General features: G+C 34.5%; 1 protein-coding gene across 1 annotated transcript; it reads left to right on the forward strand.

Annotated features, from left to right (window-relative positions):
• Window positions 9,009–15,491, forward strand: LOC109356614 (eukaryotic translation initiation factor 3 subunit A-like). The gene is made up of 14 exons (XM_019600025.1): window positions 9,009–9,127; window positions 9,292–9,363; window positions 10,032–10,513; window positions 10,946–11,161; window positions 11,259–11,627; window positions 11,731–11,760; window positions 12,229–12,456; window positions 12,559–12,720; window positions 12,998–13,219; window positions 13,310–13,516; window positions 13,599–13,805; window positions 13,920–14,000; window positions 14,183–14,384; window positions 14,763–15,491. The coding sequence occupies exons 2-14, from the start codon at window positions 9,318–9,320 to the stop codon at window positions 15,185–15,187; spliced, it is 2,877 nt and encodes a 958-aa protein (XP_019455570.1). The 5' UTR covers window positions 9,009–9,127; window positions 9,292–9,317; the 3' UTR covers window positions 15,188–15,491.

Raw genomic sequence — 15,508 nt, forward strand, 5'->3', positions numbered from 1 at the left:
CTCCACCATCTGATCTGAGTGTTTTTAGTTTTTGCTCACTCTTCCTTTCAACCAGTGCTTTAAATCTTTTGAAGCTCTCAAAGACATCACTTTTCTTCTTTAACAAGTAAATCCATACCTTTCTTGTGATTCTTGTGCAATCATCAATGAAGGTTAGGAAGTATTTGTTCCCTCCAATTGATTCTGTTTCAAAAGGGCCACATACATCACTATAGATCAGTTCAAGAGGCTTCTTTGACCTTGTTGGAATGTTTGATTCAAAGGGACTTCTTGCTAGCTTGCTGGTCAAGCAATCATCACACAATGTTGTAGGTGATTTTATAACTGGCAATCCCGCAACACACTCAGTTTTGCTTAGCAACTCTAAGCTTTTGAAGTTTAAGTGTCCATACCTCAAGTGCCAGAGCCAAGTATCTTGGTCCACTCCAGCTTTGAGACAAGTTTGTTCACTGACTTGTATCTTTATCTTGAAGGTTCTATTGGATGAAAGAGAGGCCTTCAATATTTTCTGGTTTGCTCTATCAAACAGAATTAGCTCACCTTCTTCCATTATCACCTTGTATCCTTTCTCTAGAAGTTGACCAAGACTTAACAAATTATTTTGCATCTTGGGCACATAGAGCACATTGGAAATTGATGTTTCCTTGCCATCAAGTCTTTGAATCAGTACTTTCCCTACTCCTTCTGCTGAGACTGATGAGTGATCTGCAAATTTCACTTTGCTCTTGACAGATTCATCTAGTTCTGCAAACCAATCCCTTCTACCTGTCATATGGTTTGAACAACCAGTATCCAAGTACCAGTAGTCTTTATTGCTTCCTTCATTTCCAGATTCATTCACTGTTGTAGCCATCAATAGGTAGTGTTCATCACCAGAACTGCTTGAACTTTCCCCTTTTGCAAGTCTAGCTTCATCCTCTCTAGCCTTCTGCCATTTGTTGGATTTGCATTCTGATGCAAAGTGTCCATAGTTTCTACAGTTATAGCATTGCAACTTCTTTTTGTCTACTTTCTTTCTGGTATCTGAATTCTTATGATTGTTCTTGCCTTGATAAAGATCATTGCCATTCCTTGCACCATTCTGCTCAGGGTTTCTTGTTGAGGAACTTGATTCATTGGTCTTCCACTTGGTATTATGTCCCCTTTCTTTGGTTTTCTTGTTCCATTGATTGGAATTCTTTTTGTTGTGTCTTGACAAGAATGCTTCATCACCAACTCTGCCTGAGTTCCTTCCTTTCAACCTCAACTCATGAGCCTCCAAAGATGCCTGCAACTCCTCAATTTTGAGTTCTTCTAGGTTCTTGGACTCCTCAATTGCAACTACTATATGGTCATATTTGCAAGTGAGAGTCCTTAGGACCTTCTCAACAATTGATTTCTCTTTAATTGCTTTACCACATGACCTCATCTGGTTTGAGAGTGTTAGAATCTTGGTCATGTAGTCTGCAATTGACTCATTCTCTTCCATTTGCAAGACTTCATATTGCCTTCTCAGATTCTGCAGTTTTACTTTCTTGATCTTTGCAACACCTTCATAGCATTTCTCCAAGCTATCCCAGGCTTGCTTGGCAGTCTCAGCTCCATTGATCTTTTCATAATTTGCTGCATCAACACCTTGGTAAATGAAGAATGGTGCCTTGCAATCTTTCTTCTTTGCTTCATTGTACATTGTTCTTTGAGCCTCGGTTGCTCCTTCTCCTATTTCTTGATAGCATTTCTGCACTATCTCAAGTACTTCTTGAAATTCAAATATAGCTTTCATGTGATTCCTCCATCTATCATAGTTCTTGCTATCTAGAATAGGGAGTGTCATAGAGAAACTATTGTTGTTTGCCATGTGACAGCTTCTTCTTACTCCTTCTTGCTTCTGCCTTCCTTCTTTGATTTCGAATGCACTCTTTTACACACACTCCCACACACACAGGTCCCCTTCTCTTGGTTCACACAGAATCCCTTTTGCACAAAGCTCTTGATACCACTGTTGTTTGTTCTGCAAGCAACTGATATGCACACCAAGTGCATACATACACCAGCAAAACCAGGAAAAGAATGGAGAGTAGGAATAGAGAAAGAAGGTTGAAGATTTATGAGTTTACTTGGATACCAAGAAAGTAACAAAGAACAATTCAATGAATATACCTCTTTTGTATTATTGATTCACTTGAAGTATCAAAATACAATCACTCATCTCAAGTACACTAGACTTCTATTTATAGCACTCCTAACTAACTAACTCTTAACTAACTAGACTAATTAGGAAACTATTACAAAATTAACACCAAATGCATAAACCAAAAGCTGAAATTATCAACAACAATGATAACTTTAATTATAGAAAAATAATGTGAATACGATTTCAAATGAAAATATAAATTCTTAATAAGTAAAAAATGAAAAGACAAAATTGTGTCTTCTAACTACTAATAGATAGATTTAATAACTTCTTAAATTCCTATACCATTTACCTTAAACAAGGGGGATATAGGAGAGGACACAAGAAAATGGAAAAATTACCAAGTGCACCGAGGGATTTTAACGCAACTATAAACTAATTAAGATGTCTTTGGAGGACAACATCGTATGTAAAAATAAAAAATAAAACTAAAGAATATCATTCACCAAAAAAATGATAGAATATAATTTTCTATATACACATTTAATCTCTTAACCATTTACAGTTTTATATTTTATCTAAGGCCGATGGATTAATTATCCAATAAAGGTAAGTGGATGCGAAGTGACATTGCAAACATGATATGTAAATCTTCGACCTCTTCATTGTGGCCAACAAATAACATCAAAGATTTAAAATGTTGAATTGGGATTTGATTTTTTTTTAATTTAATTGGTGTATGTAATTTCCATGCATCCATAAATTTTGATTCAAATCCTACTTTGTATGTACCAAAAAAAGAAAAATCCTACTTTGTCTTTACTTTAGAACTTTTACAAAACAAGCATATGGGACCCCAACCAAGAAAGTGGTCAACACATATTGCTAGTGTATTATTTTCTTTCCTTTGTGAGCATGAAATAACTTTAGGTTTAATCAATCTGATTCCATAGGAAAATAAATATTGTCGGCATGGATATTATATGGGTTGAACATGAGTCGGGTTGGGCCATGTAAGACTTATGCCTTACTCGACCCTAAATATTGGTAATTATTTTTTGAACTCAGACTCAACCCAAACCCGAAGTTAATGACCCCAAATTTCGACTGGGACAACCGTCGTACCCGAACCCGACCCTAGACCCTCTTCTCAATATTTTACTTACTATTATGAATATGTTATTTGACATATAAAATGATATATGCATATATATTGTTAATCATGTATATATGATGAAAATTAGAGAATCGATGATACTTTTGACAAAAGAGATGTTATTATTCTATACACAATTGAATAGAAACACATACGGACATGATAAGTGAGTGACCATGGGTCGGGCCAAATCATGTTTGTTTCCTACTCGACCCTAAATAGTGTCTATGTCCAATTTTTGAACTCAAACACAACCCTCGACCTCATGAGATCCAACCCTATTTGGACTCAATCCTGATCAGGCCAAACTGGATGAGTAGGTAAGGTCAGGTCCTACTCACCCCTAGATATTATTTCCCTAAATCAAAATCATGAAAGTTGTTGGAAGATGCTTTGTTTACTTTGTCATATAAAAAACTTGAAGAGATTGTAAAAACAAAATACTTAAATGATAAAATTTATAATTTGATTAGTTATGATCAAATGTTTATGTTAACAAAGACTAGACCTTGCTCATTTTTGGGTAAGCTAGAATAATATTTCCCTGTCAATATTCTAACATTTATACTAATAAGGTGTTGGTTTAATTGTATAAAATTTTATTGAATTTTTATATAGGCTAAAAATTAAATGTTTGATTTCTAGGAGCGACATTTATTGACAGAGGTAACCAAACATCCTAAAAAATTAGTTTTTTTTACCAATTGAGTGAGAGCAGTGACGGATCCAAGACCGAAGGAGAGGGGGTACAAGTTGCATTGATTGCAATATTATTAAATTAAGCTCAGGTCAACCGGTGTGACCTAGAACAGATACCTAATCGGTTTGAGTTACTCATCTGATCGGTCACGAACCATAATCAATATGAACCAATGACTCGACTAACTTACACATAAAACTAGTGACTCGGTTGGTCGAACCAGATGAAGCAATCAATTTATTTTTAAGAAAATGTCAAAATAATGTCTCATTGGGAGGAAAAAGAATGTTGTGCTTTCAAATTATTTTTTATTATGTTTAATTTGTTGTTATTGGAGTTTTGTTTACATTTGTTAGGTTATCTTGTAACAAAAAGTTACTTAATTAATTAAGTTTGAAATTTATTTGTCCACTTTTTTGCAATTAAAACTTATATTGTTTGATGACGTTTTCAACTTATTTGTAATATCATGTTATACTTAAATCTTCTCAATTGATTATTTAATTATGATTTTGTGTGATAGTAATGTTTTTTTAAACTTTGAAGTATAAAATTATAAATTATGTTAGTTAATATTATAATGTTTTTAACTTTTTGACGTAAACCGTATAACTAGTTTATTCCGTTGATTATATCCACACAAAAAAAAATACCATAACCTTTATTATTTTGAGTGTTGGATTCTTGAAATACAATCTTTGCTTTCTTTCTACATCTCCATGTACCCTACCGCAAATTCTTGACCATGACTTACGTTGTCTTACACTATGTTCTTGGTCATTGCACCTTCAATGGCTATTACGCGGTTTATCCAACCCTAACTTTTTTCCGCGCTTTTAGAAAACGCTTTTGATATTAGAAAGAAAAAAATATACGCCAAGAATAGGATACATATTTTGAATATCATTGGTAAGAGTCCATTAATTTGTAGGAAATTCAAACCAACTTCTACGTACATGTCCTTGTCTTGAATTGTTTCATGCCTTAGAAGTTTATGCATGATGTTAGTGTATAACATTAATTCTAACTTTTATTTTTAATTCTAAATATTGTCTCCTATTCCTTTTCTTCCATTGCATTACACTATATATGAGAATTGTATGATGGACGTTTACCTTCTTCTCTTACATCACATGTTGGTTTTTATATAGCATAATAACAGTATATATAGATAGAAAATGGTGAGATTAGTTATAATTATGTGGTGATAATTAGATCAATACTTGTGTAAGGGTTATATATAACTGAAGTCATAAAGTACTAAAGTGAAGGGTTGTGAGTTTGAATCTCATTCACAATAAATTTAAAAAAAAAGTTATATGATAATCTAATGGTTATGGTGAAGGGTTTAAGGAATGGATAAAGTTCGAATCTCATCCACAATAAATTAAAAAAGAAAAGAATTATAAGATAATCTAATTGTTAAGGTGACGAATTTAAGAAATGGATAAATTTTGAATCGCACTCACAATAAATATTAACATAACAACATTATTTTTTTAAAAGGGTTATATCTGACTTTATTCCAGATAAGTCTATTGTCAATGATTGCATATCAAGATAATGAGATTGGGGGAATAAAGAAAAGAAAAATATGTGTTAGCAGCAATGCTAAAAGCTACCATTGAATGATAAAGATTCGCATGGGAGGTCAAGGTCTTGGCAACGTAACATGGATACACTATTATAGATAGGTTTTTATTAAGAGAGTTTATATGGAAAGAATAAAGATTTGCTATATTGGATCAATGATATTGAAATAAAAATACAAAAAATAATAAATACAAAAAAATACAATAATTTGTTTCTATAATATTAGAGAAGATTATTGTCCAATAATATAATGAGTATCAATTTTCTTGGGCAAAAAGGGCTTTTAGCTTCAAAAATTAGGGTTATACGTACAAACTTGTTGGAGCAGGTTTTGGCCTGTGATTTGGCCCATGAAGTCACTGCTCTCTAACCTGTGACATGCATTACGATCATTTGTGCCGCTACACTCCCTTTGTCGCGTTGAATGACCAACACTGTTATTCCAGTGCGATAACATGATGTTGAGTACTTAGGTTCGAACCATGTCCTTTATCATAAATCAATTTTATTGACAAAATATTTATATCTAAATATTTCTTAATGTTTCATCTCTAGTTTTTCTTGCCCCCCTGTAAATTGGTCTAACCATCATTTTGTTCGTACTAAGCTTCTAATGGTTACCTTAGTACACGTCCAAACCATTTAAGGTGTGCGGTTGATGTGAGCTAAAAGGGGTACTATACAATTTGGAGGACAAACATCAACTCAAGAACATTTGTTGAAGGCATACTTAAAGAATAAGATGTTATTCCAAAGTGAAGCCCAAAAATAATATGATGAGGATGTTTAATTCATGCCAAATCATCAAGTTACATTCGATAAAGTGAAGAATGTGCAAGTGAGATAAAGAACACTTTGGGCAGCCACATGCAACATATGTTTACTTGTTCCTTCATATCAAATCAGTAAATAATTTGTGTGTATAACTCATGAAAAAATTGCCTAGTATAAGGAGAGAGGTTGGTATGATATTATTTCCTTTATTTTCTTTCTTGATGGATGAACATGTAAATTAAGAAGGAATGATTTATTTCCTTTAGGTGGCCATGTGATTCAATGGAGAAAAGGTGGTCTGGTTATTTGTTTCCTTTCTTGGAGGATTGCAATGCAACTTAAGGAGAGATGATTTGTTTCCTTTTGTGGTCTTGTGATTCAAGGAGAAAGGATGATATGATTTGTTTCGTTTCTGGGTTACCATATGAGTTATGGATATAATTAAGAGTGTTTTATTTGTTTCCTTCTATAAGTAGTCATTTGAATTCAAATAATTGACACTTTAATATCGGGTGGTAGGTTTTTTAAGGAAAAAACGTGTGGATTGAGGGCTGATTGCAATCAGCCATTAGTTGGTCATTAATATCATAATTAGGTCATTCAAATGTTGATTCTTAGTGTTAATTTTGTGGAAGCCGAGTTGGATAGCCACATATCCATATGTAACCGAATTTGACATGAGAAATAACAATTTGGAAATTATTTTGGATTAAAATCCTTTTAGTGAGAATTATTCTCCTAAGTTCTTGGTTGAACCAAGACACCCTTGTTCTTATCAAGAACCCCAAAGTTCTTGTAGCGAACTACATCCCGGATTATCAAACAATTCATCATTGTTTGTGGTACCTTTGTTCTTATCAAGAATCCTTTATTGTGGCGAACTTCATATCAACTTATCAAACTTTTGTTTGTGGCATCATCTCTCTTCATATCTTAATCACTTTCTTTTATCCAATATACACAAAATACATATACAATTTCGCTGCATTATTATTCAATACAATCCAAATACATATCAAATACATCAACCAAAAAACGACCGTCCAAAAAGGAACAAACCCAAGGAGGTTGCTATTAGCGATCATATTTTCTAGAAGGAGTGAGTAAGACTAGACCCTACCCGCTCATCTAGTATGGCCCGGTTTGATCAAGCCCAAATAGTATCGAGTCTCGTTAGGTCTAGGGTCGGGTTCGGTTTCACAAATTAGATCTTGTCAAAATTTAGGGTCGGGTAATGAACAAACATGACTCGACCCTAACCGTCTCATAGCCAGTCACTTATCATGTTTGTATGTATCTCTACTCAATTATGTAAAAAATAATAATGACATTTTTTTGGTTGAAAGTATCATTAGTTCTCTATTTATTTATCATATACATGATTAACAATATATACATGTATCATTTTCTATGTCAAATTACATATTCATAATAATAAGTATTATTATTGATAAAAATTTATCTAAAATGAGTATGTATTATACTTAATTGGGTCTATGTCAGATTCAAAGGCTGAAAAAATACTCAATATTTAGGATTAAGTTAGCTGTGAGTTTATGGATGAGTTCAAAAAAATGACCTGATGAACATGTAGGACCGTGTAAGGGATAAGCCTTACCTAACTCATGCTCACCCTTATTTTCTACGGGAGGAGCTATCCCAACTTTCTCCTAATGCATTCATTCATAAACATTTATTGTGAAATATATTCTGTTACCCAATTTAATATTCACCTTACTTATATTACAAAGTACAAATTATTAAAAATATAACACATATTATTATACTTTTAAAATAATATCACATATTATACCCTTATTCTTTTATAACACATATTATTATACCCTTATTATTTTATTTTGTGTATATTGTACTTGAAATAATATCAATATAATTACAATAATATTTTTAATATTTATACACTTTCAATATAATATTTTTATACAATTAATATGCATGTATTTATGTGTATTACTTTAAGAGATTTAGTGATGATTTAGACATAAATATTAAATAATGTACTCACAATATGTCAAAATATATTACACCATCATTCATAAATATTAAACTCTTATAATAATGTAAGTATTTTAATTTTTTATATAAAATTTAAGAGATGAATACAACAATAAAAGACTTGCGTCACAGTCGATTTCATAAAGGATGAAATCATCAGTTAGATCGACAATATTGTACTTACGATATCTTTCAAGTATACCAAACCAGTATAATTATCATTCTTCTACTATAACAATTAGATTTTATAATAAGTGTTGAGATTAATGACTAGATAATTTTGTTCTTCTTTACTTATTGGTTTTATTCTATCCATGTATTGTACTTATCGTACTAAATAAGAGTATAAGATTTTTTTTATACTATTAAAGTTTGAATCTCCACATTATTATATCGTTATTAGTTTGTGGATAATAATGAATACCAATAAAATAAATAGAAAGACTTGTATGAAGTGAAAACCATACAGAAACAACCAATAAGATATTAACAATACATTATATTTTAATTCTAATTAAATTTAATCTAAAATGATAGCAGCAAAAACCATGAAATATACTTGTATTCAAATGTGACGTGTAACATGCGTCTCCATTTATTTGATTTTAAGTAATAATAAGCCTAATAAAAATATTTGAATGGATAAACCCAGCCCAAACATATGAAACAAAAAAGGCCCAAATTCCATTGAATGAGAATGCAAATTGAATCTCTCACCTTCTCATCCTTCTAGGGTATACTCACATTCACAACTGCGCAAGCCTTCTCTTCTCAGGTTCTTCTTTCTCTCTATTCCCCTTTCTTTCTTATAGATCTTCTCTCATGAATCCTTATTTGATTTTACACTTTTTTTTGTTTCATGTTTATGCTTCATGATTTTACGATTTTACCCCTCAATCTATGCGCCGATTTAATGTGTATTGTAAATTTTATGAACAGGTGAGTCCGTTTGGTGAATCGTTGATATGAGTCAGTTCTTGAAGCCGGAGAATGCTCTCAAAAGGGCAGAAGGTTAGTTAAAAAAACAATTGTATTACAAATTTACAATGTTGCCATTGTACCTAGGGGTGAGTCTGGGCCGGTTAAGTCTTGTCTCTTACCCAACCATAAATGTTGATCGGATTATTTTTTTGAACCGGGACCTTTCCCTGGACTTGAAGCTAACCCCACCCTAAATGTCAATGAGGGTAGCCTTTGAACCCCGACCCGACCTAGACCATGAGATAAAGTTTTTTCAATCTCATTTATTATTATGGATATGTAATTTGACATATGAAATGATATACATATATATTGTTAATAAAGTACATGTGATGAGTGAGTAAACATGGGACAGTACCAGGTCGGGTCATGCTTGTCCCCTGTCCAGCCCTAAATATCGACGGACTCTAGTTTTTAAACCTGACCCTAGACCTTGATGATACCTGACCGGCCCGATCATGCTCGGGCCAAGCCGAATGTGCGGGTAGAGTCGGGTCCTGCTCACCCTAATTGTACCAATAGATGTTATTACGAGAAATGAGAACAATTAATACAAATCATCGAATTTTATTTGAACATTCAAAATTGTGATATAAATGTACTCACAATTTTTACATGAGAAATGTTCTCACTTACCATTAGTCATATTATTTGCGATGGTACAATTGAATGATCATTTTTAATATTGAAAAACACAGAATTGATAAACGTTGGGCAGAAGCAAGATGCTTTGCAGACACTTCATGACCTAATTACTTCGAAAAGGTACCGAGCATGGCAGAAGACACTCGAAAAGATCATGCTCAAGTACATAGACCTATGTGTAGAAATGCGTAAAGGTCGGTATGCTAAGGATGGTCTCATTCAGTATCGTATCATATGTCAGCAAGTCAATGTTGGTTCATTGGAGGAGGTGATCAAGCATTTCATTCACCTCTCCACCGAGAAAGCTGAACATGCCCGGAGCCAAGCAGAGGAGTTGGAAGCAGCTCTCGATGTTGATGATTTGGAGGCTGATAAAAAGCCTGAGGATTTGATGCTCAGTTATGTCAGTGGAGAAAAAGGAAAGGAGAGATCCGACCGGGAGCTTGTTACCCCGTGGTTTAAGTTTCTCTGGGAAACATACAGGACCGTGCTTGAAATTTTACGAAACAACTCAAAACTGGAAGCTCTATATGCTGTAAGCTCTACCTTCTTCTTCTTCTGTCTTTTACTACTTGCTAGTGTTGTTATATTTGCTCTGTATGTATATGGCTACTTTTAAAAATACATATCTCTAAGCCATCAAAATTATTGATATTTGTGTTGGAATGGTGCTAAACTCGACCCTTGTTTTTTGTTGTTTATATTTTAATTCTGAATAATGTTATTTGATTTCCCGTTCTTGGTGATAGTAATGATGGAATTGTTTTGGAAATATTTACATATATTCCTGATGATTAGTAATTAATTGATTGGTTTTAGGGATTTGTTGTCGTTATTGTTATTAACCATTATTACGTTTTCTCTGTCTTCAAATTGTGGTATATTTTCTTGTAAGCATTGATAATTTGAGAATTCACCCTTGTTTTTTCTATATAGAGTTTCTAATAGACTCTAATGCCATGTACAGATGACAGCTCATCGAGCTTTCCAGTTTTGTAAGCAATATAAGCGAACAACTGAGTTCCGCAGACTCTGTGAAATCATAAGAAACCACTTGGCCAATCTGAATAAGTACCGTGACCAACGAGACCGGCCTGATCTTTCTGCTCCTGAAAGCTTGCAACTGTATCTCGATACAAGATTTGAGCAGCTGAAAATTGCAACTGAACTTGGACTCTGGCAGGTTTGCAATTTCTCATCTTTCCATGTATCTACTACATATTTTTTGTTAGTTTTTCATAGATGTAGAGTTTTTTCAAATACAATTTTACAATTTGCAGGAAGCTTTTCGATCAGTTGAAGATATACATGGACTGATGTGCTTGGTCAAGAAAACTCCGAAGGCATCCTTGTTGGTTGTTTACTATGCTAAGCTGACCGAAATATTTTGGATATCTTCAAGTCATCTATATCATGCATATGCATGGTTCAGGCTCTTTGTATTACAAAAAAGCTTCAATAAGAATCTGAGTCAGAAGGATTTGCAATTGATAGCTTCATCCGTTGTTCTAGCAGCACTTTCAGTTCCTCCTCATGATCACACTCATGGTGCATCTCATCTTGAACTGGAGCATGAAAAGGAGAGAAATTTGAGGATGGCTAACCTCATTGGCTTTAATCTTGAAACTAAACCTGAAAGCAGAGAAGTGGTATTTAAGTTCCCCTCAACTGCATTCCCAAGTTAGCTTATTAGATGTTTTTTCTTCTATTTTTTCTAACTCTGTTCATCTGTTCTTTTTCGGCTCTTCCCAGCTTTCCAGGTCATCGCTTCTCGCCGAACTGGTAAGATATTATCTTTGATTAACTTTATTTTATACTTATGGTCATTGCTTCTTTACATTATTTGAGAGAACATTATCCTGCTGAGTATACAACTCTAGTACAATTAAGTCCTAATTCAATCACACACCTATACAGTCATATTTAGGCAACCCTGTATAAACTATAGTTCACTACATTTCAATATCCTGTTTATTGTCCATAGTAGGCTGATGATGATGTTTATTTAATTGGCTTTCTTAGACACTGCATTAGTAATCATGTTTTATTTATTCGTCTTGATGTCAACCTTCTCGTATTTATTTTTGTATGTTCATATATCTTTTTAAAATTTCATTTCGTCTTTAATTGCATCTTTTTGTATAAGCAAATGGCTCGTTGGTTAGAATGACAACTGAAAAATTAAATGCAATTTTTTTAGTTAATGGTGGTATAATTGGTCTAAAGTTTCTACCATTGTGTTCATTATAGGTATCCAAGGGCGTGATGTCATATGTAACTCAGGAAGTGAAGGACATTTACCATCTTCTTGAACATGAATTTCTTCCTTCAGATCTTGCATTAAAAGTGCAGCCGTTGTTTACCAAAATCTCGAAGTTAGGGGGTAAGCTTTCTACTGCTTCATCTGTCCCAGAGGTGCAATTGTCTCAGTATGTTCCAGTACTGGAGAAACTAGCTACCTTGAGGTTGCTACAGCAGGTGCATTTTCATGTTTAGTCCTTTTTCGTATGTGAATTTCCCCTCTCCCCTTATATGCAGTTATTATTATCCATGCTAACTTGTTGCATATTTTTCTTCTAGGTGTCTAATGTCTACCAGACAATGAAGATCGAGACCTTATCTGGGATGATCCCCTTCTTTGATTTTTCAGTAGTGGAAAAGATTTCTGTGGATGCTGTTAAGCAGAAGTTTGTATCAATGAAAGTCGATCACGTGAAAAATGTCGTAATTTTCTGCAAAGTGGTAAGTGTTCCTTCAGTTAAATGTGATTTCCTCCCTGCCATTATATGCTATTCCTTGAATCCAATGGTTTTTTGATCATATTTCTGCTGAAACACTAGATCCTTTAACATTCAAGATTAATTAACTTCTTTTGGTTATCCTCAATCTGAGATGTCTTCAATTTCCGGTTGCGTTTTAGATAGAGGAAGGGGTTATTTCTGAACAATAAATATTTAATTATATGTCTGTACTGTGTCTCAGTTTACCAATTATGTCAATTGCTTGATTTCTATTGCAGAGTCTTGAGTCTGATGGCTTAAGGGATCACCTGGCCAATTTTGCTGAGCAATTGAACAAGGCGAGACAAATGATTTATCCTCCAGAGAGGAAGCCTTCAAAACTTGGAGCTTTACTTCCCTCTTTGACAGATGTTGTGGCCAAGGAACACAAGAGGCTTCTTGCTCGGAAATCAATTATCGAGAAGAGGAAAGAAGAACAAGAGCGACAGCTTCTTGAAAAGGTACAATCTTGTGAAGTAGTATTACTATTTCATATTAAGAGTGATTGATTTTAAAATTATTAACATTTCCTCTAACTTGTACATTCGCAGGAACGTGAGGAAGAGTCGAAGAGGTTAAAACTGCAGAAAATAACTGAAGAAGCTGAGCAAAGAAGACTTGCCGCTGAGTTTGAGCAGAGGAAGAATCAAAGGATCCTCAGGGAAATTGAAGAAAGACAATTGGAGGAAACTCAAGCTTTGCTTCAGGAAGCTGAAAAGCGTATTAAAAAGAAGGGGAAAAAGCCAATCATTGAGGGGGTAAGTTGAAAGTCTATTTTCAAATAAATTTCTACTTTGTTCGGTCTGGAAGTGTTGTGTTGACGATAAACGCTGTTTGTAGGATAAAATGTCCAAGCAGACTCTGATGGAGTTGGCTTTGACTGAACAAGTCCGAGAAAGACAGGAAATGGAGAAGAAACTGCAAAAATTAGCTAAGACCATGGATTATTTGGAAAGAGCAAAAAGAGAAGAGGCCGCACCTATTATTGATGCTGCATATCAACAGCGCCTAGTTGAAGAGAGGATTCTTCACGAGCATGAGCAACAAGTATGTTGAGCTCATAATTCTCATTTTATGTAGCCCCTGATTCTTCACCATACACAACCTCCCATTTAAACCTGAACTTATCTTTTACTGAATTTGGACCATGGTTTCATGCAGAAAGAGGTCGAACTGAGCCAACAGCGCCATGAAGGAGATCTTTTGGAGAAGGAGAGGCTTGTTCGAATGATAGGCAATAAAGTTAGTATTGTCACCATCTTTGGCTTCTTTTCTATATTGCTTTGCCATTATCATAGGCTATACATATGAGAACCACTTTTTAGCTATCATGTAATATTTTATTAATGTGTCGTAAAACAGTTGTTGTTTTGTTTTATACGTAGTACTTTGGCTAATATTCTGTCATGTGATTGACTATGCAGGAGATATATCAAGAGAGAGTTGTCAGTCATCGTCAAGCAGAATTTAACAGATTGAGACGGGAAAGGGAGGAGCGCATCTCTCGGATTTTACAGTCCAGGAGACAGGAGAGGGAAAAAATGAGGAAGTTGAAGTTTTATCTGAAGTTAGAAGAAGAGAGACAGGAAAAATTGCGCGCAGAGGAAGAGGCACGGAAACTAGAAGGTAAATTTTTTATTTTGTTAACCTCAATCCTTGGGGCTGGGGATAAGGAGCTGAAAAAGCAACTCGGAATTTGAAAACTAAGTATTCTGTACATCGATAAGTTGCAGATTAAGCTTCCCAATGTACTTAACCTCAACCTTTGGGGCTGGGATATGAAAACCGTCCTTTTTTTTGCAAACTTTTTCATATTTTTTACCATTACATCTCTGAACAAGTTGAATATTTTTTTCTTTCAGTTTGACATTTTTTCTACATTTATTCTTCATAAGGAAAATGCTTATTGCACTGTGGAATCAATTTACCTTTTTTAACAGACAATCAAAATAGCGTATCTTCTGTTTTATATTTTACCTAACATGGGACAAAAATTTCCTCCAGAGGCTGAAAGGCGAAAGAAGGAAGAGGCTGAACGCCTGGCGAAATTAGCTGAGATAGCTGAAAAGCAGAGACAGAGAGAACAGGAACTTGAAGAAAAGGAGAGAAAGAGAAGAGAAGAATTGTTGGGCCGAACCACTGAAGCAGCTTTGAAGACTTCTGAGCCTCTTGCTCGTCCACCCGACTCTGTATCCGCTGCTCCTGCTGCAGCTGCAGCTGCTGCAGCACCCACTGCTGGGAAATATGTTCCAAAGTTCCGGCGTGAGAGGACTGAAGGCACAGGTGCTGCTGCTCCTCCTCCGGAAACAGATCGTTGGACTAAGCCAGACAGTGGTGACAGGTGGCGTAGTGGTGACGATAGGAGACCCTCTGCATTTGGTTCTGGTTCAAGAGCATCATCCACTTGGTCATCCTCCAGGAACCGTTAGTTGTCGTGTCGGAATTTGTTGCCATCTCCATTGCAGCCCTTGATTACCTGATTTTGTGCTGGTTGTGATTTTTGTTAGACTTTGTACTCTCCCCATTTTGAGTTCTTGAATTATTTTTAATACTTAGTTAAATTTATTATCTCCTAATGTTCATGGGGTCCTTGACTCTGTTGAGGAACATGTCAAAAAAAGTCATATTTATGATTAAGTTGGATTTGTTATGGTAATCAAAATTCAGATCATAAGATATTGCAGGACCTATTTTATACTTGTTGCAATTCTGAGTTTGCCAAATGTTAAAAATAATCCATAACTCTTAGT

Source organism: Lupinus angustifolius, chromosome LG09, assembly GCF_001865875.1.
Source record: "Lupinus angustifolius cultivar Tanjil chromosome LG09, LupAngTanjil_v1.0, whole genome shotgun sequence".
Classification (NCBI taxonomy): Eukaryota; Viridiplantae; Streptophyta; class Magnoliopsida; order Fabales; family Fabaceae; genus Lupinus; species Lupinus angustifolius.